This window comes from Trematomus bernacchii, unplaced genomic scaffold (genome assembly GCF_902827165.1).
Source record: "Trematomus bernacchii unplaced genomic scaffold, fTreBer1.1, whole genome shotgun sequence".
In the NCBI taxonomy this organism is placed as follows: Eukaryota; Metazoa; Chordata; class Actinopteri; order Perciformes; family Nototheniidae; genus Trematomus; species Trematomus bernacchii.
In genome coordinates, this window is record NW_022988098.1 from 6,880,190 (window position 1) to 6,906,550 (window position 26,361).

Sequence of the window (26,361 nt, forward strand, 5' to 3'; positions counted from 1 at the left end):
ATTTGTTTTTTCACGTGCATATTCATCAAAAAGAGGATTCATTTATTGTTTTGAAGGTACATAATTGTTTTTTTGGAAGTTTGGATTTATAATACAGTTCACCATTATCATAATCATCGTCATTGCTATCCTCACCTTGTTTTCCTTATACCTGCTGCAGCATCTTTGTAAACTGAATTCTGAGAAGCACTGAGGTACAGTAATAAGAGGTGCAAGGTGCATCCAGACAGCAGAATCATTAAATCATTCATGTGTCCTTAGGAAGAATAAGAGCCTAATTATGAAGAGGTGCAGGAAAAGGAGAATTTTGTTGTCTTCGTTATCCTCCTCAGCTTGTGTGCTGCAGCAGCTCCCTCGCTGTGACTCATCGTGTTTGGTACAGTCGAATAGAAAGACTTAGGAAAGCACAGTGCTGACTTGTCCACTTCAAATCCCCCACAGGCGTCTCGCCCCCCTGAGCGAAGCCAGATTAAGACACCGGAGCAAGAGACGAGCTAATCCTCCATCACTCCCCACACCATGCTGCTTGTATGGCTATGAGACTGCCTGTTTCCTGGCTGCTCCCTCTGCAATTAGCTGATTACTATCATCACACACACACACACACACACACACACACACACACACACACACACACACACACACACACACACACACACACACACACACACACACACACACACACACACACACACACACACACACACACACACACACACACACACACACACACACATATACATCTGCATTGCATTCACACACTCGCAGCAATTAGTCGGTGTCGAGGCTTATGCGCCCGCCAGCCGCTTGCTGTCACTGTCACTTTCGCTAAGGTGGAATCCACACCGTCTCATCCTCCTTCCTGCTCTAACTCTCTCGACCCCCATTTCCCTTTCAATTAACTGGGAAGCCGGCAGGATCTTTTTCTGGGATTAAGTTATCCTTGGTCTATCAAACCACTCCGTTGAATTCAAAATAACTTGGCTCAGGTTAGTCTCAACCCTTTGAAGACCATGTATGTTCTCCAGGTGTAGCTGTTTTTTGATAATAAGCAGAATATGTTGACACAACACTTAAAGAGGACATATTCTGCACATTTTCAGGTTCATATTTGTATTTTGTGTTGCTACTGTGACATGTTTCCATGTTTTAATGTTCAAAAAGCTCTTTATTTTGCCCAGTCTGCTCTGATTGGTTAACTGGCATGCTCTGGTGTGATTGGTCAAACACTAAGAGATGTCCCGCCCCTTAGCCTATCATGTACAATTTGTTGGAGCTCGAGCCAATACAAGCACAAGGGTTACATAGTGATGTCACTATGATACAGAAGTAAATTGCAGACCATTTACATGCATAAAAACCTATATCACACACTACATAACAAATCACTCTGGACTCTAAATCACCTGTACATTTCACATGTATATCCAATCTAATATGTAATATTCCATTACTCACATACTTATGTATATCTAATATCCTGCTTTATATTTTGTCATTGTACATTTGTAATTCAACATGTATATTTTCTACTTTTTTTTATTGCTATTTTATTGCTATTGAGATGTTGACATGTTTAAATGTGTATTTCTTGTCTTTTAATTGTATTGTGCAATGCCAACGTCTTGTTATGCTGCTGCAACATAAAAAAGGTCCCAACATGGGATCAATAAAGTACTTCTTATCTTATCTTATCTTACAGGGAAGGGGAAATCCCCCCAAAGCATAATAGGGCTTATTTATTTCTTGCAGTTCTTTAGTGGTACAGATGCAGTTGATTACCTTCTCATAGTACTTGACGTCGTACTCCAGGATCACTCCGTTGGGCCGGTTGGGTTCGTGCCACATCAGAATCACGCTGTTCTGACTGGTGTTCTCCTGGCGGATCGCTAACACTTCAGAGGGGGCTGCACGAGAAACAGGAGGGAAAACCGCTTCGTCAGTTCAAGACGGATTCCTTTATGACATGTAACAAGATCAACCTGCTGAAGTCATGCTGCATTTCAGGAAAAACATTTAAGCATCTTGCACATCTGAACAAATAGTGAAGACTTCTATATATATCTCAGGACAGTTTCTACAGTGGATCCCCAACATTAAGAAACTCACAGATGCTTACTTCTAATGTTGCGCAATTTGCATAATTAGCACAAGTTAAGTTAAGTAGCATTGCTTAGCATGATAGCTATATCGGAGCTAACGACATCTATTGCACGTCTGTCCGTCCTGGACTCTCCCAGAGGTTTCTTAAATTTGTCCTTGTCCGATGTGAGGTTCCAAGGACAGAGGGTGTCGTATTCATATTCTGTACAAACTATAAAATCCACTGAGACAAATGTAAAATGTGTGATATTGGGCTATATAAATACACTTTGATTGATTGATTTCTGGAGTGATAGAGGATGCTGAATCTACTTCTGACATGTTCAGGATACAAAATAACAGTTGGAAGCTGCGGTCATATTTGCGGTCATATTTGCACTCACAGCAGGCCGAGTTTTGAGTTGATTTTGAAGTTTTAGAAGACGCTGGATCGTTTGTGTTGGACAGATTGCTTATCTATTTGAAAATAAATTGTCCACAGTGGTTCTAAATTCTGGGGACTCATACTACACAAACACACATTTCTAAACTTTGGAGTACGCAACATTTCTGTGTTAAAAAGTGCTGGCTAGTATTGGAATAGTCTTTGACATTGTTCACCACTATAATCAGTTGTAGCTACATTGACTGTTTTCTTATAGGTGATATCATTTTCCAATAGTTTCAGCCCTTCCTGTCCCTTCAGAGCAGAAAGGATGAGTTTCTCTCCTTCCAGCCAAAGCATTGACATCCTCCTGTGTTGTTTCCTTAGCAAGCGCTACACTGCAGCTTTGGGCTTTGAGACAGAAGCGGCTCGTTTTGTCCCATGGTCAGGCCTCTGAGGATACAGGGTTTTCTGTAAACAAGGATGTGGAGACTTGCAACATGTAGGAGGACACTGTTGCTGCACACAGGCTCGTGTGTTATTGTGTCAATTTACCAGATTCCCCTCACAAGCAAGCTTCTGTGGCAACAGCCAAGTCAAGGCTACCATGTGCACCTCGATCAAGAGAGGAGGAAGCAGGAGTCTGATGCACACCGCCCGAAGAGAAAGCCTACAGAGGATTTACCGGGAGGAACTAAAAATGAAAAGGAGAACCATCCAAGAAGTTTCTGAAAGTTTCTGGCCAGACAGGTTTTGCAGGAGAAGCTGAGGACAAGGCTGGCAGTCGGACGGCCTCGCTCATAACAAAAGATAAATGCTCTGAGGAGGGGCTGCAAGGAAAAGTTAGCTGAGCTCAAGAACATTGAGGAGGAGATTTGTGGTCAAGGGAGAAGAGCTCAGATTAATGTAGCCTAGTTTTTGTGTACACACACACACACACACACACACACACACACACACACACACACACACACACACACACACACACACACACACACACACACACACACACACACACACACACACACACACACACACACACACACACACACACACACACACACACACACACAAACTACTTTTGCATACAGGGGAGGCGTGTTATTTGTGTATGTTATTGGCCAACAATTCCATAACAACCTTTTATCATGTTGTTATTTAAGTGGCACCCCAGGGATTTTTTAAAACATAAAACGTCAGAATTTGGCCATTGAGGCTAATGGTATCTACAGGTTAACGGTTAACAGTGGCTTATGGTAGATACGTGTCATTCAGTTGGGCTGTATAGTTGGCACATGCAGTTGTAGGCGAAAGGGGAAATATGTGGCCTTTTTAATGACTTTTTTGTATGTTTTCACGGAATTACTTTCAACATGAGTATCATTAATTGAATGGGCCCACAGAGAATGACTAAGAAATTGCAGGAGAAAATTGAATGTAGTCTGTTCGGTTTGTTGGGAAAAAAAGTTAATGACTGAGAATGTTAAATAATTTAGAAGTAGTAACGTTACATCATGTTACGTTTTTTCGTTAATTGTATTATGGCCGATATTTGAGAAACTTTTGGGCAGTATAAGCGATGATATGTCATATATATATCACAATTTTAATTGGATAAATCCAATATGACCTATTTTAGTTCGGTTTTTGGTCTTTATCAAAATCTTAGAAAGATATTTGGATCTAGTTGCTATATGCCCTGCTTTGTTCACTAGTCTCTGGCCCCAGCTCCATGGGAACCCATACGGCAAAACGCATCGGAGTAACGCAAATGCAACCGCAAAAAACCTTCCGCCCACACGCAATATACACCGGATTGTGTCAAGCTCCACGAGACGGCTCCGTTTACATCCAACCGCTGGAAAAGCTGCAGTACATATGCCGAACCTGTACGTGGCGCTGTAACTTCCTCCACAAAAGCAGCAACTTCCTCCACAAAAGCAGCGAAGAAGAATGGTTGTCATGGCTGCACTTCTGTTTATTCTCCGCGGTGGGGGCGGAGGGAACCGCGCAGAGTTTTTCGCCGGTCAATGTGTGTTAAAGTTTAAATCTTCATGCTTCCTCATGCAGCAGCTGATCCAGTAAGTAAACCCGACAGTAAAAATAAACATATTTATAACTAGTTTAGTTTGAGAGGTAATTAAAATAGCTAAGGGTGATGATCTGACTTGAAGTGTGTGTTTTGCTCCCGCTGCTTCACAGCCGGAGGAGCTGCGTGTCTCCGTCCTGTCAGATTAGACTTCACTCGCGTTTATGTTCATATCGAGATAAAGATAAATAATCTGAATTCAGTGTGCAGTGTACTTTTGCGGGGGTGAGCAGCAGAGGTGGGGAGAGGCGGGGAGAGGCGGGGCTATGAAGCGGATGACTGTATAGGCGACCCCACGGCCCCGTTGGACCCCCCAGAGCGCTCCGTTCCCAGATCTATCCACCTTTGGACCCGTTGTCGTTTGCGGGGTCTGTTTCTACGTTTCTGTTACGGCGTCGTTGAGCTTAAAGGGCTATACGCATGAGAAATATGCGGATTCAACCCGTTTTCGTCCTCGTGGAGCCTAGGCCTCTGACTGCTGTTGGTTTTGAGTAGGTATTGTTAGGTCGGTTTTTTAGAGATGTTCCTCTAGCTGCTGCTGTATTCCTACCAAGAGTGGAAACTAAATCAGAACCCAGGACAGTACAGTAACAGGTTGTTCCCTAAAATGATTATTTCTGGAACATGCACCAAAGCTTTTTTACTGAGAAAATGTTGTATCATTGTTCCGAACCCTACCTGCCTGGTTCGTTGTGATGTTGACCGTGGCGTAAGGGGAAGGCTGGTTGCTCAGATGCGTCACTGCGTTCATGGCCTGCAGACAGAAGGAGTAGTTGGTGTGAGCCACCAGGTTGAGCACCGTCACCCAGGGCTCCGTCAACCCACTCTGCCGGGGAACGAATCGAATCGCTGCAGAGCCCAGACGCTCCACCATGCCTCCGAACCCCAGGCCCGGCCCTCCGCCTCCCTTCCCTCCACTGGCGCCTCCGGGGGAAGACGCACAATCCTCACAGGTCCCTCCTTCCCCTGAACATTTCCGACACAACACGCTGTACTTCAGGTCGCTGCGTCCTCCTGTGTCCAGAGGGCGATCCCACTCCAAATTCACAGACGTTCCATTGACAGAGGAGATGGCGTTAACCGGAGCAGTTGGAGGGCCTGGAGAAAAGGAAAGTCTTGGTTAATTTACTGGTTTGATCACTGATTAATAAACATTAAATGGGCCCTATTCTGCAAATGTTCAGGGTCATATTAGTATTAAGTGTCTCTCCTGTGACATGTCTCCATGCTTTAGTGTTCCAAAGCTCTTTATTTTTCTCATACTGCCTGTGCTGCAGCACCTCTTTTCACCCTCTGTCTGAAACCAGAGCCCAGTCTGCTCTGATTGGTTAGCTGTCCGTCTCTGTTGTGATTGGTGTAGGGTCGGTGGAGTGTTTGGGAGAAAAACTCCCTCTGGAGACAACACATGGATGTTGACCATTTACATGCACAACAAACTATATAACACACTACAGAAAAAGGGAAAACCCCAAAACACAAAATAGGGCCTCTTTAATTAACTTAATAACAATCCAGAAATCAGAAAAAGAGAAAAAAAAACAGTTTAACAATAGTTGTCACATTTTACCATGAGTCATGAGTACCATTTTTCCCACCTATCGTCCCATTCGGTATATATTAAGTTAGATGGCTGTTGTGGGTGTGCAGGTGTCGGCATACGTATTTGTAGTTATGAATTGGAGAGGGTCTTGCCTGTGGGATTAGGTGATTATGTGTGTGTTGTGTGTGTTGTGTGTGTTGTGTGTGTTGTGTGTGTTGTGTGTGTTGTGTGTGTTGTGTGTTTGTTCTTACGGGAGCATGGAGCCGCTACTGGGTCGTCCGCCGCTCGATAGTAGTTGGAGTCGCAGGGGCAGGTCAGGGCGGCTCTGGTCTCCGAGTGGCTGTGTTGAGGACATTTTCCACAAAGGCCATCGCCCGCCACCGGCTTATAGAAACCCATCTCACAGGCTACAGAGAGAGATGGAGAGTAAACAGAGTAAATAGAGAGAGAAAAGGCTCTCCCAAAATCACTCAGGCCATGCATTTAGATAGGCGTGCCCATTGGAAGCTGTGCATATCAACGCTGCTTCAACCCTTTGAAAACTGTGTCATCTCCTCATTCATTTTAGGACTTACCCCCCTCCTGACCCCCCTCTTCCAAATCTATGTATAATTACAGGCTTTGTAACCGTAGAGACCGTGGAGCAGGGGAGATGAAAGTCATACTCAGATTTGGGCTGAAAGGCTCTGAACTGTTGATAGTCCCAGTGAGACCCTCAGAATCCAGACAGTGTTTCAACCTTATTCAGCTGCTCTGATACATATTCACTTTTAACTCCGCACTGATTAATAATGGAGGGGGCTCTGATAAATATATTCTCTTTCCAGGCCGTTAATAGGCTTCTGCTGTGGTAAATGGGACAGGGGTAAAGCTTGCATATACCCTCAGAAAGCAGCAGCAGCAGTGTGTTTGCTTCTTCCTAGTAATTTATGTTTTTCCCAGAATGCCGAGTGTTAGTTTACCGATGCAGTGTTTCCCTAACCTTTTTCTTGTTAATGTTATAGAAGGCCATTTTAAGGTGCTTAAACTTCAAGGGTGCTGAAAGAACCATGAAATTGGATTGGTGAAATTACAACAAAGCGAATAGTTACAATTAATTCTAGATTACTGACATTTTAAACGCATTGGAAAGAATGAAACGTTCCCATGCCTGTCCCCGATAAGTTCACATGCATATACTCAGAGGCACACACACTCAGAAATATGCAATTCAATGAGATTAGATTTTTAATGATATCCTGTGTAATGGCGTTTAATTTAAAAGGCTGTATTTATCGCAGCCATTAAAATCCCCCTAATTGTTCTTCGTAACACACTGTATTTATTGCCCTCATGACGCATTTCTTCATGGAAAATGTGACTTTTTAACCTGTTAAGTGTGTGAAAGTTCACATTATTTTTGAAGCATTCAACTCTAGTGAATGTATCAAAAGCTATTTTATCCACCTGGATCCCTCACTGGCTTCTCACCTGCAAACACCACCGGTTGAGTTTATGTGCTGCCAATGCACTAACCTGCTGTTTGTGGCTTTGGGAAGTCATCCCCGCTTTTTTTATAGTAAAATGTAAACAAGATACAAATATACTCAAATATCTGCTATTATCAAGCGTAACGCAGTGTAAATGTATTTGAGCGACATTAGGATATGGAGCCTTTAATTGATTGCCATTACTTCCCCAGTGGTTAACGATGTAGCATTTAAAACTGTGACAAATATAACTGAGAATGAACACACAAATATATGACAGTATGTGTATCACAACACATAGGAGGAAGCCGCATGTCCTTTTATTTTACTTTCAGGGCCACCCCACGATTCAGACACTATTTATATTCTCAGTATTTATCCCAAAGTATTTTCTCTTCCCCCTCCTTTTTATCCCAGTAAGCCCTCCATTCCTTGATGTTTTTTGTGAAGCCCCTGAGTTGAAAAGCAGGTCACGATAAACATCGGAGCAGCTCGTTCATCAAGGAGAGAGGCGGCGAGTGCTTTGAAGTCTCTGACAGATTCACCAGGAGTTCCACACACACAGATACACAAACACACACTCACACACTCACACACTCACACTTCACTACACATGCAAAGGTTATGATAATGCAAAACACACACAAACATGCACACGGTGTGTCTGTTGACGCCACAGTAACAACATGAATTTATCAGGTAAAAATGCAAGTGCAGAGTGAAGACTTCGTGTGATAAACTTTCCCTCTTCATTCACTCTGGATGGAGACATGTTTTAGATATGAATGAAAAATGTATCATCGTACTCATTATCAGAAGATTAATAGAGTGACCAACATGACCAATGATTACTAATGGATTCTGGGATGTTACATGACAAGACAAGTGTTTATCCCTCCTTATTTGGGTCCGAGCACCGACAACGTGGGGTTGAAGGATCCTATTGGGGTTCAAAAGATTATCTATTTTATTCGAATTATGATTTTTAAATTATGATTTTATATTTTTGTAGTATTTTTTTATTTGTATTTGTATTTTTGTTATTTTTAGAGTCCAGGCACCGCCAGAAAGATAGAGCGAAGGACCTTTTGAAATCTCTACAGTTGTTATTATTTGCGTGAATAAATCGCGTTTGTACGGGCCTTAACATGTTTAAAAGCTGGAGTTTTTTGGCACATTTGTTAGGAGTGTTACAAAATGTCATATTTTAAGTGTCTCTTTATCGGTGATTGTACAAAGTTGCTCAAATTGAGCCCCTTGTTGTAGTTTCATATACAAGTCGGACATTTGGTGGGCATATGAAGCATGGTGAGACCCACAAAAAATCCTCTTGGTGGCATATCGTAAACCCAACAGGAAATTGGTCATTTTGGATTTTATGTGCAATATTAAGGCACTTTCCACACGCCATATTTGAACAAACTTTGAACTTGCAGTACAATGAACTATTGGCCAAATAAAAAATTAAAATTGTGTTTCAGTTATCACATTTTGTTGAACTTACTGACAACTAACATGCAAAACTTCAGAGGTAAACTCCTGGTTCAAAGAAAAAGTTAAACAGCATGCAACAGTCCTACAGAAAAAAAATAACTCCGATTAACAATTGAATGACCATCTAGCAAAATCAGTTTTTGAATGGTCTTTCCAGAACAGAACTTTGAAACACTATCGGTTATACTTTAAAGCATAGATGTCAAATTGACTGCAATAATGTAAAGAATACTGAAGAGATAAAAAAACAGAAGGAGACGGGTAAATAGACTCTAAGTTAGTAAACGTGTGTGTCTTTGCATGTGTGTGTGTGTGACTGTTTGGCGTGTCAGTACCTGTCAATGTAGTACACTCGCTTCAGGAGAATTTGCATTACAATGAATCTTAATAGCCGTGTGCGGCATTGTGTGCTGACCTTGATTTATTCCCTGTATAAGTGGGTAAATAAATACATTGGAAAAACGGGGAACTGGAGAAAGCACATCATCGTCCCACGCGTGAGGAGACTCAGGGTTGAGTAAAAGGGGGGGGGGGGGTGTAAGGGCGGGAGATTCATGTGATTGGTTGTTGGTCGAGTTTCAGACAAGCCCACCGGCAAGCTTCAACGCACACCGCCGTGTGGACACTGCGTTAGGGTCGTATGCCCATCATTTGACTTTTTTGACTCAATTTGTTGATTTTGAATTGCTTTCCATTGATGGTTGGTCAATTTGTTTTAATACATCAAATGTGACTCACAAGAACAAATTCTCAACAAGTCAGTTTCCTCTCATGACAGGAATCTTAGGGTGTGAAGGACAGTAACACCAACCTACAGAAAGTGGTCAGAAATGGTCAGAAAGGCTACCTCCATCTTGGACCCCATGCACCATCACTTTCACCTTCTGCCATTGGGACGGAGGTATAATAATAATAATAATAATAATAATAATAATAATAAAGCTCTAATTATATAGCACTTTTCATACAACACATAAAGCTCAAAGTGCTTTACAAAATGACACATCACAAGTTAAAAACAAACAACAAGAAATTCCCCTCAGATTATTGGTTAAGAACTTTACAGGTATACTGTAGGGTTCCTCGGCTCAGGAGCTCCAGATCTTAAGTCTCCTTCATTCCTCAAGTAAGATATTGTGTGAATAAGCCCCTGAGAGAGTGCAGCACATAACAGCAGGGTGTAAGATGCATACATGGAGCGTCATAACCAAGTGGCTGGCAAAGTATACAGGAACATCTGTGCTACTATGGACTGGAAGACCCAAGGTCATAATAAATGTACACACACGGTTAAAATCCAATTAAACATGTTAGAATAAAAGTCAGGGGTAGGGGATAATATAAATATGTTTTGAGAGAGGACTAAAGATTGCTATAAAACACAATATATACAAATATATGTAGGGTTATGGTGGCTACTGCAGTTTGTGCTATAGGTGCGTTTTTGTGGGTTTTAGGTTTGATCCCTGAAGTCAACATGACGATATGTCTTTGGGAAAGTATAGGTGAAAGGGTGAATGCTGTGAAAGCGCTCTGAGGAGTGGTAAAGACTGGATAAAGCGCTTCATAAACATAGTCAATGTATTCACTTCATGTCCTATGTGCCAGTTACTTCATAGGAAAAGTGTATCAAACTCAAAGCAAATCTAAAAGTTCTACATGAGCTTCAAAACATGCCTGATGTCCTAGATCTCTCGTAGCATCGTCCTTGTAAGGAATCAAGTACACTCCACTATCCGGTGACAAAGTTAGCCAACAGCTCCTTAGCCTGTTCCCCGGGGAGCGCATGAAGCCGCTAACGAGACGCTGAAGCTGTCCGAGTGATGGATGAACGTGTCGGGGAGATCAGCTGTGGAAATGGGACACTCAACATCTACATTGTCCCTCCTCTTTACTTTGCAATTCCAGATACTAACAGCTGGATTGCCACACTGTACGCCTTAAACGAAGGAGTGGCCTATCCAATCTGAGGCAGGCCAGATTCACTGTGTGCTGCGTGATCGATGACCTTGAGAGAGGAATGGATTGGGATGGTTAAGGATCCTTTAAGGAGGATGGATAGATGGATCCAGCTTGTTGGGTTGGGGTCAACAGAGACATTAAAATCATCATTAGGGGATAACAGTACTTTTGAATGTTCTTTGAAGAAGTGTCTCATGGCAGTGTGAAAGTAACCGAAAGATATAAGGTTACTTCATTATTGTGATAATCAGATAAGGTTACTAATTAAACTTTTTTATGTGTGACTAGTATTTCAGAGAGTACATTTTTAACCCTCCAACCCTGGTCAATGATGTGATTATGTACCTCAAATTGTCCAGAAATCTTTAGTGCAACACTGTCTGTTTAAAAAAACACTGTCTTATTTGGCAAAAAAGGCACAAATAATGTAAGAAATGTAATGATTATTTTCACATTTTTGTTTATCTATGCTTTGAGAAATCATTATATCACATCTGTATGCGGGAAAAACCTAACATTTCAGTTGGAATCTGAAATACTTTTCCACTCACACATTTAGAGTGAATCATGTTTCTTTGTAAATCACAGCTGCAGACGTCTGTAAGTATATGTTGTGTTCATGCTACGAATTGATTCCTCTCTAGCTGTCAGGATTTCTGTCTGCCTGAGAAGGCTCATACGAGAGAGACTAGGACACAAAAAGAGTGTGGCATCAATATTTTCAGGCCATATGCATCTCTGCCTCCCTGTTGCCCCCCCTGCTGGGTTCAAATCAATTCCATCAATGAAGCCATCACAAAGGAAACATTACTGCGGTGTTTTTCTGTGAAAACGGCCTGGTAATTACAAATCAAACGAGACAAATACATCCCGGTTAATGAGCGTTAAACGGATGTTAATTATCCGATTGAATGGCTGTCACCATTAAACTGTGTCTGATGGAGGGACTGGGAGGAGGAGGAGGAGGGGAGGGAGGGGAAAGGGGGGAGGGTGGCTCCGAAAAAGACGGGCCTTCTGAAAGGCACATTAGCAGCAGATTGAGAAAATCAGACAATGTGAAGTACGAGTGTCGGAAATGGAAGCGAGAGGGGGAAGGCAGCAGGGAGGGGAGGAAGGCTAAACTTCTCTCCTTTTTCCGACATTAGCAATCGCTTCAATGCATCACAGGGGAAATTAATCAACTGTTTTTCTTTATTTATATATTTGAAAAGGAGGCAGGAGTCACACTGCGCTAATACGGTCACAGACAGGCAGCTCAGGACATATAAGATATTCAGAAAAAGTTCACGAGATCCGAAACAAAGTAAAAGTCCTCTCTGATTCTTAAAGCAGCTTACATGATGAGATGGGAGACTTTTAGATAAGGAAGTCGACAACTTTAAGAGTTAGAGCCCAGTCTGCTCTGATTGGTTAGCTGGCCGGCTCTGTTGTGATTGGTCAACTGCTCAGAGATGTCCCGCCCCTTAGCCTATCACGTACAAGGTGTTGGAGCACTAGCCAATAGAAGCGCTAGGGAGAGAAACATAGGGATTTTTGCCTTTGAAGACCATTTACATAAAACCTATATGACATACTACAGCATACCAAAAAGCATAATAGGCAAACGTTTTGTCAAATAATGATTTCTTGCAGGATGATATAAATTAAGGATGCAGGTCACAGAGCCTACATTGACAACTGAAGGGTAGCCACAAAGAATCAAATATTACATTTCGCACCATTAAGCTGACACTTTTTGCGACTTGAAAACATTTCAACACAATTTGAGGTTAGGTATCTCGCCCAAGAACACTTTGACGTGTTGACTGCAGGGAGTGGTGATCAAACCTGCCAATCTGCCTCTTATTAGTAGACACCCATTTAACTCCAGAGCCACAGTGACCCCATGGACTCATTGATACTAACTGAAACCCTCTCCTTCAGAGTCATTTCACATACAACCTGTTAGCATAAGTCAGCTCTACAGTAGTTTAATACAAATTAAACCTACTTGGAGGGCTGTTAAAACCTCTGTGGCTTGCCCAAGAAAAGACTATGTGAGGTAAGAATATTGATAAACATTGATTTATTTAAAGCAATTATTTGTAGTAAACAAATTGGGATCGGTTAGAAGAGGGGAGACAATGCAGTTGGGGTCTTTCAATTGGACAAAATAATTGGTTTGGATCTTAGGCAGGTGGTTGATTGATGTTGAGAACAAATACTTTACTTAAACTATAATTTAGGTGAATTTGACACCGCTCAAATCCAGCACCAGATACTTTTTACGCTGCTATGGACAATCTTGCACTAATGTACATTTGCCAAAGATATTGAAGTGACTGTTATTTTGTATATATTGATTGTTGTGCTTTTATTTATTTCTTAATGTGTGCATATGTATAAATGTGTCTGTTGATTGTATACATAGGATATACGTATATATTTGTATATATATTTGTATTTTTGTATTCGGGATTGTGGGAAACGCTATTTCGATCTCTCTGTCTGTACACACAAACTGAAAGATTGACAATAACGTTGACTTTGACTTGAATTGAAATCTGCAACAACAAAGTGTAGCATTCCCGAAGTAAAACAGTTGACTCATTAGTTGTCTCCGAACTGAGAGCCACTTAAATGTTCAAGTGACATCTTAGCAGACTGCATTAGAGCATAGTCTGGTTTTCAATAAGAAATGATGGACATATTGCATAGAATAACCTTTTAAATGTTTCTATACTGTCAATTGATCTGACCAAGGAATCAACAGACATTGATGGAAGAGCGAAACTTTGTCTCCCTTGTCCTTGTTCCCTTGTTCTAATTTAAATGCCAACTTCATTACGATTCACGACACACACACACATACATCCAACCGTCCACATCCATACACACTGTGCTCCTTCAGTGGAGGCCTGCAACAGGAAAGTAAGTGACGGCGCCCTGTGTGCACATCAGTTTAACTCAACAAGAAGTCAGGGCAGAAAATCATTTGAAGAAGTCCCGCAGTCCCTCAAGACGGGGGCTGCCAGCTTCCCAGTGATCTGCTATCATGTCTCCTGTCTCTTTACTGTCACCACTAATAGCTCTTAGACACTGGACTGGGACACGGTGGCTACTGAGGGCCAGGGGTGGCACACACTCAATCAATAATTTACCCAGCAGCTCTCTTGTTTCAGGCTTAGGATAACACTGTGGTGAACCAAATAATGGCTGTGATCTTAGAAAGTGAAAATACCTCCCATAAAATGTCCCATGCCAAAGAGAAATGTGTGAGTTTTTGGTTTATGATCATATTTGCAATCATCACAGAAGCATGTTATAGTGGCCATTTATCAAATTGACCATGTGCGTAGGCTGAGTAGCCCAATGTATTCACAGAAAGGCAGGTAATGCTTGAACCAAGGTTTAATCAACTTAAAAATACGGTGTCACGGCAGGTTATTTCCTTCCAATCTGCCTAACGAAGCAGTCGACTACTGTACCAACTTAATGACTAAAAAATACTCTATATAACTGCATTTAAAAACGAAATAGCGCAACTCGTTAACATCCAGACTTGCTTGTGGCCTTGAATTCAAAAATTATTTAATCGAGCGAAAATGTAACCATCTACAGTATGGATGTTTTAAAGAGGCCCTATTATGCTTTTAGGGGTTTCCCTTCCCTGTAGCAATACATAGCTTTTTGTGCATGTTAATGGTCTGCAAAGGCTTGAATCCCAAAGTTCCCAAACGTTGCTTTCCATTTAATATTGAGGTAATCCCAAAGTAACGGAAAGTAATCAGGTTACTCTTAGATGTGATACTTAGATTAGGTTACCGATTAGATTTGTTCACAGGTAACTCATATTGTTCAAAGTAACCCTCCCAACCCTGCTGTTTTCATTCCTGGATTAAGCATGGGCTGCACATAAGAGGATTTGTTTGTGTGTCTTTTGGCAATGCAGGCGTGTGATTGTGTGTGTGTGTGTGTGTGTGTGTGTGTGTGTGTGTGTGTGTGTGTGTGTCAGCAAAGTTGCATTGTGTACTGACGTGTAGCCCTTTGCACCTGCTGTTGAGATAGGGCCTCGGCCAATCACAACAAAGATTGGAGGGAAGTTTGAGTGACACAACAGAGCTGTGTCTGGCCGAGATACGATTCACTGTGTTATCTCCCGCTTTCCCTCTCCCTCTCACACACACACTACCACACACACACACACACACACTCATGATGGCTTAGCAGCATTAAAAGCAGCATTACATTGTTTAATAATACCATCTCTTCTCATCCACTTTCCTCTCCTCTTTCCTCGTTCTCTTTTCCTCTGTTCCTATCCTCTCTTTTTTCATAATTGTCCTCCTCTGCTCTACTCTCTATTCTTTCATGCCCTCCTCTTTCACTTCATCCCGTCCTCCTCTCTTTACCTACATCCTTTCCACATTTGTTCATTTCTCTTCCTCTCCTATTTCATTTTCTCCTTTCTTCTGCTGTGTTCTTTACTGTAATCACTCTCTTCCTATTTCCTCATCTTCTCTTCCATCCTCTTCTCTCCTCTCCTCCTTCCTTTTTTCTAATCCTCTCCTCTCCCCTCCGCCATGACCAATACAATCATCCAATGAGGACACACACACACACACACACACACACACACACACACACACACACACACACACACACACACACACACACACACACACACACACACACACACACACACACACACACACACACACTAATAAGTCTTGGCACAGCAACAACAAATCCCTCCGCACTAATGCTCACACACTCTAACAAACAGATGTGCACACGTTTAATAACACACACATTAGTGCATTAACACACACATTTGAACACACACACATAGACACACATATTTGGACGCACACACATTTGGACACAAACGTTCCCAACTCCTCGTTTCCCCCTGCACAGCTGGAGGCCTCAGCAGATGTGATGGCTGAGGTTTTGTGCTTTTGTACAGTTTTTGTTTGTCCAAATCAGGACAATTGGCATCGCTTTGTGGCCATAACTGCATTATTAAAATTGTATTGTATTTATTACCATTTTATTATTTTTGTATTCTTATTTTAATTTAAAATGTTGTTATTTATTTATTTATTGACTCATGTATTTTTCTATTTGTTATTACTTGTTATCAATGTTTTATTCAGTCCTGTGTTTACCAACTTCTAACTAGATTATTATAATTGTATTATATTTGGTTGTTATTTTAATTGTATTTTTTAAAACATTTCATATTTATTTATGTACTCATTTATGTATTCCTTTATTTATTTTTTACATTTGTTTTATTCAGTCCTGTGTTCACTAACTTCTACTGGTTTTTAAAAGTTAAGTGTTGAGTGTAAAATTAAATAAAAAAAGATTTAATGACATCGATACATCATTTCAGCTTTAAATCCGAGTGTATGTGACTTGTTCTCACTCAGTGTGTGTGTGAATGAGTGTGTGAGAGTGTGTGAGAGTGAGTGAGAGTGTGTGAGCTCACCCCAGCTTCCCGCCGGAGGCTGTGTGTGTGGGAGTGTTTCTGCAGCCTCGGTGTCACTTCCCTCTAAACAGTAACAGTGTTGTTGATCAGCATTTGTTTACAGACCGCCCGGAGGAAGGAACTAATTTGATCACTTGGTATTCCCCCATCCCCCCCTCTCCGGAGACCGCTTGAAAATTTCAGCTCCTCATACGTTCTCCATAGCGCACGGCCACAAGTTGAATCTGACAGCAATTATGAACATCGTGTTCCACTCAAGTGGTCGTGAGCCGGGGAATAATGAAGTCCTCGCCATCATCTGTTTCCCCAAATCATCCTAACTGCATCTTTATTAGGAACTAGGAGGAAGTGGAGGAAAGACGTAGCAGCTCATAGCTAACATGCTAAATATCAACAAGATGTTTTTACTCAAACAAAATAGCACTTTAAAAAGTTAATTTAGGCCTTGTAATTAATTCACCAGCACTTACAATGGTATGACTTGCTTGAAGTGAAAATGTCTGCTCTTTCGTTGTTTATTGTAAGTGGCTTTTGAGAAAGTGTCAACCAAATTAAATGTAATGTAATGTAAGACAACAGAACAATGTGACCTTAGAAAAGCAGAAACCAAGAAATTAAGTATCAATGTGTCCACAATTTATAGGATAGGTCTAAAGATTCAGTTTTGGTTTAATCAATGAATAAAAAGCATGACATTTTGTTTGGGTGTCATAAAGCAGGTGTTCGCCTACTGCATTTAAATAAATAAATACAAATAAAAGTAGCCTAAAAGACAAAATCAATTAAATAGGCAGTTGGTGTAACTATCTACTATCGTCTATAATATATGAATTAATAATAATATTAATATATATTCTGGTTTTTAAAACACGTGGATCTCACAAGCTCCTGTCTCAGGTCCCTTTCTGAAGTTATCCAGAATTATATACACTTATTAGCTTTGGGGGGGATACAAAATATTCAGTATTTAAATAAATAAATAAATAATAAATATGTACACTTCTTTTTGTATTGAAGAAAGCCATCCCTGGTGTTCCTCTGTCCTGGGTGTCAGCTGTTTTCACCTGCATAGACCTCGGGGACCAGGAGCCAATCAGGGGGCTTCACCCTGTCACTGCTCTGTCTCTGGAGCTTCAGTGACCTGTGTGTGTGTGTGTGTGTGTGTGTGTGTGTGTGTGTGTGTGTGTGTGTGTGTGTGTGTGTGTGTGTGTGTGTGTGTGTGTGTGTGTGTGTGTGTGTGTGTGTGTGTGTGTGTGTGTGTGTGTGTGTGTGTGCTGACAGGCCAGGGGAGGGACAAAAGCTCCTCTCTCAGTGTGGAAATAAATATAAAACATGAATATTAATAAATATATAGGGGAGGTTTATTAAATCCTCCTCGTCTCCCTCTGATATTTCTCTAAGGTGCCACGTCGACAGATTACGATCACATTATGTGTCACGGCTTTTCTCTCCTGACGCCTCACCTCGCTCGTTTCACTTTGTTTCATAATCTCCGTCAGTGTTTTTTTTTGTTTCTCACCTTATTCATTTTATTTTACTTTTCCTTCAATCTCTCTCCCTTTATTTACTATTTTAAGTCTCTCTGTGACTGACAGGGAGCAGCGTTTGCCTGCAGGAGAGTCAAAGAGGCTCTGAGCAATCCCACAATGCATCAGTGACTGCAGGAACCAATCACTGCGTCTGCTTAGGAGACAAATTACAAGAACTGCCAGGATGACACACCTGGACACACACACACACACACCTGGACACACATACACCTGGAGACACACACACACACATACACACCTTGACATACGCACACCTGGACATACACACTCCTGGACATTCACGCACACACAGCTGGACACACATACACACACACACACACACACACACACACACACACACACACACACACACCTGGAGACACACACACACCTTGACACACACACACCTGGACATACACGCACACACAGCTGGACACACACATACACACACAATGACGACACACATTATTTCCAAGGCTAAAACAGAATAGCTTCAAAGATCATCAAATGTATGATCTGAGAATGATGGTAGGCTTTTTTATCTCAAGTTAATCTTTCCAAGGAAATAAAAAATGTAACTGTCCGAGTGAATTGATGCATTTTTTAGTTTTACAAATGTAAAAAGACTTGCTGATAATAGGCCTACTTAACAATGCAACATAACGTCTAAGATTGTATATGATTGGCCTATGTTCAGCATTTATTTAAGTCTTATAAAGAAAGTCATATCAATTAAATATTCTAACTTATTTTGACGTTCATTTATTCATACTGTTGGCTCAACGGGCAAGGCCTTATAGAGTGCTGTTCATAAATGGCAGGATTTAATAAAAATACAACTTGAACAATACTATGAACACAAAATAATCTTTCAGATGTAAATGTTATCGGACTCTCGACATTGTACAACTGACAACCAATTTCCTAAATCTGATTATTTGCTTCAGTCATGATTTAATCTTTACAAAGCGATCAAAGCAATCTGAAGGCTATGATAATCTATGATGATGAATCTGTGGAAAGGCCAAATACGCTATTGTACGCATTATGAAACTGAAGATGAAAAAAAAAAGTTGAAATTAAGTTTAATCAAATTCAGCCTTTAAATATTAAAGTGGACCTATCATGCTATATTTGAATAATATAGTGTAGGACCATACCTATATAAGGCATATTTATACTTTTTTTTTTTCAAAATACAAAACAGATCATGCATTTTAGCCATGCCTCATTTTGCTCAATTTGAAAAATGTTAGCTATGTTTTTGCAAGGGTTGATTCTGTGAGAACAGCACCATCTACAGGCCTGGCATATGTACTACAGCGTCTCCAGCGCTTTCGAACGGCAATGTCCGTGGCTGTCTCCTCCTGATTGGTGGAGTTGGCCCAATAGCCGTAGTGCCACTGTCCTGACGTCAGGACAGTGTTCAAATCTGGATCAGTTTTTATCAGATCCGTTGCAGCCCCTTTTTTAGAGATTTGGGTATGGAGGAAAATAGAGAGGGTTGTGTTTTCTGACACTTGGTGAGTTCCCTGGAACACCGGGGACACATATTCATGTATAAAAGACATACAAAAGTGCATTTTGCATGATAGGTCCCCTTTAAATTATAAATAAAATGAGGCATTATTTAAGAATGTATGTATATTTTTCCGAGGAACAAATCAATTTTTATAGACGAACCTTTCAATATTTCAAAGGTATTAAAAAAAGCAATTATTTGCCATGTTTTTGGAAATAAAATGATAAATGATATGTGAACGACCCCTCTGTAAAAATCTTGAAATAAATGGGATGGTTTGATACTTAGATTATAGTTTTCTTTTCTTATTATTTATTTATTTCTACATTTTTCATTTCAGTTTTTTCTTGTGTTCTTTGTTGTAATTTACCTATGTACAAATATGAGTTTATATTCTGAACAAAGTGCATCTGTTGAAAGAAAACGTTTCATCATCGTTTGTGCTGCAGTGTTGGCTTAGACAATGGAACGTATTTTGAGAAATATAAATATATTGTAAAATTCTACACATTTTGCAAGACACTTCAGGTGTAAAGGGTAACATATTAGTAACTATACTTAGTTGATCACTTACTTCAAGAAGTTTTCATTTTTCACTGCGATGTCTTTCCATAAGGGGTAACTATAGTTATTTTAGATTTCCAGCATGTGCGTGCATTTGTATTCTAGTTTCTAAATCCTGTTATTTCCCTAAAAACTGAAGCATTATTTAAATAAAAGCATCAGAGGTGAAGTTCACAGACTAGGACAGGCTGTGGTCCAGTGACTGAGCAGAGGAAGGAACTAACCCCTCTCTCCCCAGCGTCTCTGTCTGTGTGTGTGTGTGTGTGTGTGTGTGTGTGTGTGTGTGTGTGTGTGTGTGTGTGTGTGTGTGTGTGTGTGTGTGTGTGTGTGTGTGTGTGTGTGTGTGTGTGTGTGTGTGTGTGTGTGTGTGTGTGTGTGTCAGGCTTGGGTGGGCTTGCTGAGCTGAGTAGATGTGACCAGCCTAAGTGTGTGTGGCTCCTATCAGTGTGTCCTCGATCACTCGCACTGTATGGGGGCACTTTAGTCTATTCTTCCCCAGCACCAGGAGGCACACACACACAGAGACACACATATACACACTTACAGTACACACCTGCACACATGTATGCTCAACTAGACACACACACACACAGACTCAGTGTTTTGATGTAAACTCAAGTGGACGAGGGGTCTACTCCAACCGAGTCTTTCCCCCTCCACCCTCCTCTCTTTTTCCTTTCGTCTTTCATTGCCTTCCTCCCTGTGACACTTTTAACGGCATGTCACGCAACCCTGTGCTCGCACACACACACGCACGCACGCACGCACACACACACACACACACACACACACACACACACAAAAAAACATGCCGTGCTCTCAGCCAAAGCTCTGCACCTTTGTCAGGGGAGAACCACTTCATCACGCTCATATACACACACATATTCACGCACATTCATGATTTTTTTCCACTATCTGCTCACATACACACATACAGGCGTTCCCCACTTAAGCTGTCTTTCTTTCACCATCTCGTGCCCCCCCGCCCCTCGCTGTGTCTTGTCTGGTCTCGTGTGTGCGTGACTGTGGCTGGATTTGGCGAGGGCGAATTAGCACGACGACCCAGTTTGGTGCCAGAAGAGACAAGACGTCAGCGGAGAATTTACTGAAGAGCTCTTTACTCGCCCATCCCCTCCCCCTCCGTCCACTGGAAATCCACTTTCTACTACAGCTGCTGTGATGTAATGGTAAAGGAAATGCGGAGTGAAAACATCACCTTGTCTGAGAGTTATCATAGAGCAGGTTATTTTTATTTTACGGTGCTTTGAAGCTTTTACCGTCTTGAAAAAAAAAGATATCTCCAGTAGTTACGATGACGTGTGTGTTCAGCCTCAATGAGGATAAAATGTGTCCATAAACATGATGTGACTCCAGATTTTTCTTGCAACCTTGTCCTTACTTTGTTTCTACGCTCTTTTTTTGCCTTTCTGCGCTAATGCTAATTAGCTAAAACTAATTATAGAAGAGTGGCCCTCTAAACCGGTCACACACACACACTATGGACCAATGCTAAACACTTTACAGCACCGTAAGATTGATTTTTGCATTCATTTCAAATGGTTTAAAATGAGGAACTGATTGTTGTCCCCAAATACTCAGGGGGCCCCGTGAGGTGAGTGTGTAAAAAAGTGGGGTCCCCAAAACTGCATAAATACAAACGCACACACACACAATTTTCTTTTGCACGAAAAAGGGTGTTTTTCACTTGCCTTTTTAAGACACAACAGAGAGGTGTGTGTGTGTGTGTGTGTGTGTGTGTGTGTGTGTGTGTGTGTGTGTAGGTGTTTGGAGGAGGAACAGGTCAGGACGGATGCAAGCGAACCGGTGTTGCGTGACTTGTTCGGCTCGTTTGGCTGACAAACTGCTTTTAGTGTTTAATTATCCATCGTGCTGTGATTAATAGGCTTTAATTACTGTAACCCATGGCAACTTCAAGTATGCACAGTTCGCCACATGAGGTCACGCAATCAAATCCCCATGAAAAATCGAAAAAGACAAAAATAAACAGAACGTGGTCTAAAAAAATAGGAAGGATCCAGAATCTTAGCATCTAAACGTCTCACTTATTATTCCTCATCAGAGGCTGAATGACGAAAGAGACACACTCGGCATTTCTCTCAGTATTTACCGGATTGAAAGCAGCGTTGAACCTCAGAAAAGCTTTTGACCGAACCATGAACTTTTCACAGGATCACAGGCAGAACTTCAAACAGATGTTTTGATTCACTAGAAAGGTGAGAACCCTTTTCCAAATTCATGTGTTGCTTCAAAGGCTCTTTTTACACTCTGGTTACATTTCTGCTGATGTTCTGAGCCCAGAGGAAACTTTCGGATCATTAAATAAATGGGCAACTCTGATTCTTACATGATGACTTTTTTGAAGTGGAAAAGAGCGTGACAGAGTAGCTATAAAAATAAAAAATTAAGCCAGAAGGGAAATTTTTTTCCAGCATCTTCTGCAGATCAGTACTATCGTCGAAATTAAAGAAAATATCGATTTAATCCTAGCTTTTATTTTGTGACCGTAAGTGTTCACGCTATTTCTTTAGTCAAATTCTCTCTTTTATCACTCTTAGAAAACACTTATGTCGTAGTTATTGGTGTAATCAACACAAATACATTTCTCCAAATGCCCAGCCCAATGATCAGATATGAATGGAATTGAAAGGACTTATATTATATTTTATAGTAACAGCTTTTTTCTAGTCTCTGTTTTCCCCTTTTCTTTTAGGCTTAGGTTAAAATATAAATCACATTTCATTATTACATTATCTTAGGCACATGTGCAAATATTGAAGTGGAAGCTTAACCATAAAAATAAATGTTTGAGGACTAAAATTGCCAGCTAAAGAAACGATTTTAGGTAGAAAAGTGCCATTTTTGTCTTGCTTAAATGAGATAATCTTGAGATATTTCCTGGTTATATATGAAATTCACTGTGCTTTATGTTTGAATCGTATATCCTAATCATAACATATCTATACTACTGTATGGCTGCATAATGGATTGTCATTTTTAACAAAATTGCAATATGAACTACTGCAATATCTAAATCAGCATTACCGCTGTGTTCGGTAAAGGCAACATTTTGAATTGCATTGTATTGTCTCAGTTCTAGTACTGATGAAGAATAGGTTCTTTTTTAATAATCTTATCTAATAAAGTGGAATTATATAATTTAGGATATCCCTTTGTTGACAGTTTTCTAACTCAGCCCATGTAATAAGAACATTTATTTACATTTGTATTTGAGCTTTTAAATTTAAGCTAACTTAAAGTCCCATGCACAGCATCAAAAGATCCTGTGATATTTTCTTGATTGGTTTTGTTTCCTAACCCTAACCCTTGTTCCAAGTGCATAGGCTGTATTGTCATATGCACAGCTACAGCGTAATTGTGGCAATAAAAAAACGTAATTCCCAGGCTCCTCCAACGGTACAAAATAAACATATATGACATATAACAAACATAACAAATGTAAAAAACAATAATAATAATAGTGCAAGAAGAAACAAAGAAGAAATAAAATAATGCAAGAGAATGTTGCAAGACCAATGTGCAAGTAATGCAGGAACAAGTGAGAATAATAATGTTAATTGAGAATAAAACACTCTGAGTCCACTCACCAACGCAGGAGTCATTTGTATTTGAGCTTTTGAATTTAAGCTAACTTAACGTCCCATGTACTGATTCTTCCCTGTTTGTTTTTGGTTCCTAACCCTAACCCTAGTTGTGTACCAGTGACAGTAAAAGTGTTCATTGAGCAAACCCAGAAACACTGTGAATCCATAATATATATGACATCAAACAATATAATAAATGAAAAAAATTATTAAAATAGTGCAAGAAGAAACAAAGAAGAAATACAATAGTGCAAGGGAAGTTAACTAAATACAAGAACATCAGACTAATAGTGTTAATTGAGAATGAAACACTGTGATTTCCCCTGGTTTGGTTTTTGTACCCTAACCCTAGTTTGGTACCAGTGACAGTAAAAGTGTTTATTGAGCAAACCAAGAAACACTGTGAGTCCACTCACCAACGCAGGAGTCTCGGTGTTCCTCGAACCCAGCGGAGCACACACACCTCCCGATGGGAACCAGCCACTCTCCCTCGGCGCTGCAGTACATCTTGGGCGTGTCCCTCTCCTCGGCGTGATCCACACACTGACCTCTGACCTCCACCAGAGAGGAGGAGTCGGCCCCCGTCACTACGTCCGTGAACACCGCCAGGTTACGGCTCACACCGGCGCAGCGTTTGTAGTAAACTCGCACCGAGGTGAGAGCGATGCAGGCGCCGATGTCCTGGAAGGCCAGATAGAAACCTCGTTTGGACAACGGGCCAACGCCTCGCACCTGGAGAGGGGGGAGGACAGTTTTACACTTTCATCACACACACTTCAGGTGAATAAATATAAATCTTTATAACATGTTCATACAAATGCACAACTTTTTACTGTGATATCTTGTTTTAATAGCTACATTATCACTTTATCTCAATAGGTGTCAGTTTGACACTTTCATCACACACACTTTAGGTCATTATGACTGAGAATGTCTACATGTGACCCACCTTATCAGAACTAAAACTTGTGTTTTCGTCATTTTTAGGGTTTTTTCGGTTAATTTAAAACAAACAAATCTTGGCTTTCAGAAAAATCTGACTTTGATATTCAGGCAATATCTAGACGCTTTCATCACACACACTTCAGGTCATCATGAGAGTGTCAAAATCAGTTAGATGTCGCAACGGATCATTACGATATATAAAAATGGATTTATATGAAAAACAGTTTTCATCATTTTGGGGTTTTGGTCAATTTAAAACAAACAAATCTTGGCTAATTTCACTCTTACATTTTAACCTAATTTACCCTTTAAAGATGGACTGAAACTATCTCAAAGGTGTGAATTTGACACTTTCATCACACACACTTCAGGTCATCATGAGCGTGTTTACAGTATATGTGAAATGCTATATACAAATCTGTCAGATGTCGCACAGATCACTACGATATAAACATAGATTTATATGAATTTGTTTTCGTCATTTGGAGCTTTTGGTTAATTTAAAACAAACAAATCTTGGTTTTCAGAAGATTTCACTTTGATCGCCATATTCAGGCAATAACAAAATGTTTGAATTGAGTGTCAACTTCATCGATAACCGTCTCCACTACACAGCGCCGCTCCTCTTCCCTCATACGTCTCCCAAAACAATGAATAACAGGCTGAGAGAAACACGGCAGGGACCAAGACAGTGGGTTTTCATTTAATCAAATAAAAACTATGTCTTGGCTTTCAGAGCATTAACGTATTGCCTAATTAAGATGATAAATAAAGGCAAAATTACTTTATATATGCAGTAATACTTCGGAACACCTGAAAATAAGATGTGTAAGACTTAGATGTTTAAGTTCAAATGTGTGGATTTCCATAAAACAATAAAAATTCATGTCCAGACCAACTGAATTTTTTTTTAAGGCATTATTCAAAAACGTAGAGGAATAAATAAAGTTAATCTGCTGCATCAGGACTGTGTGGGTTTGGTTTCATTAGATTTACTCAAGTCTGATTGGTACACCGACGCATTGGAGAAGTTTCGTTTGGAAAGTTTTCTCACTCTTTCATATTAAAACCTCTGGTTGCTGCAGTGGTTTGTGAACAAAACAGGTGGAAGAGTGTTAACGCAGCCTTAATTTAATCTCTGGACTGGTGTTTGGTGTTGTGCTTTGGCAGCAGCCATTAATCAACCTCCAACAACAACAATAACAACCTGGAAACATGGAAGTTTTTACATTTTTATATGCTTGTTTTTTTATCTCTATCACAGTTGATTATCTTGTTAACACCCAAGCAAGGATTCAAAACATTACTCATAAGTTTATTTTGGAAGCATATGAATATAATAAGTCCATATGCTTCTATAGGGACAGTTTGCAGACTTATTCACACCTTAAATGGCTGCAAATGAGAGTGAGAACTAGTGTTGTTGTTCCTAATTTACTTTATAGAAACTGCCTATAACTAACAAATGCATTATTAAATGGTTCTTAGGCAGATGTGTTTTTTTATATTTTTCTATCTGTCTTCTGTCCATGGGCGTCGCAGCCATTATATGAGGGTGGGACAAGTCCCCCCCACTTTTTCAAATGATTAGTTTAGACCCCCCCACTTTTACTATGCGGAAAGTCCGTGAATCGGTCTATCCACTCGCTGCACTTTGTAGAGCGCTGTGTCAGTGCTTTAC

At 40.5% G+C, this 26,361-nt stretch overlaps 1 protein-coding gene across 1 annotated transcript in view; it reads right to left on the reverse strand.

Annotated features, from left to right (window-relative positions):
• Nucleotides 1–26,361, reverse strand: part of epha8 (eph receptor A8) — a 111,214-nt gene that overhangs the window by 24,098 nt on the left and 60,755 nt on the right. The window contains exons 6-9 of the mRNA XM_034122005.1: nucleotides 24,152–24,467; nucleotides 6,348–6,503; nucleotides 5,235–5,654; nucleotides 1,783–1,907 (exon numbers count right to left, since the gene is read on the reverse strand). Coding sequence (XP_033977896.1) covers nucleotides 1,783–1,907; nucleotides 5,235–5,654; nucleotides 6,348–6,503; nucleotides 24,152–24,467 — 1,017 coding nt within the window. The remainder of the gene's footprint in view (nucleotides 1–1,782; nucleotides 1,908–5,234; nucleotides 5,655–6,347; nucleotides 6,504–24,151; nucleotides 24,468–26,361) is intronic.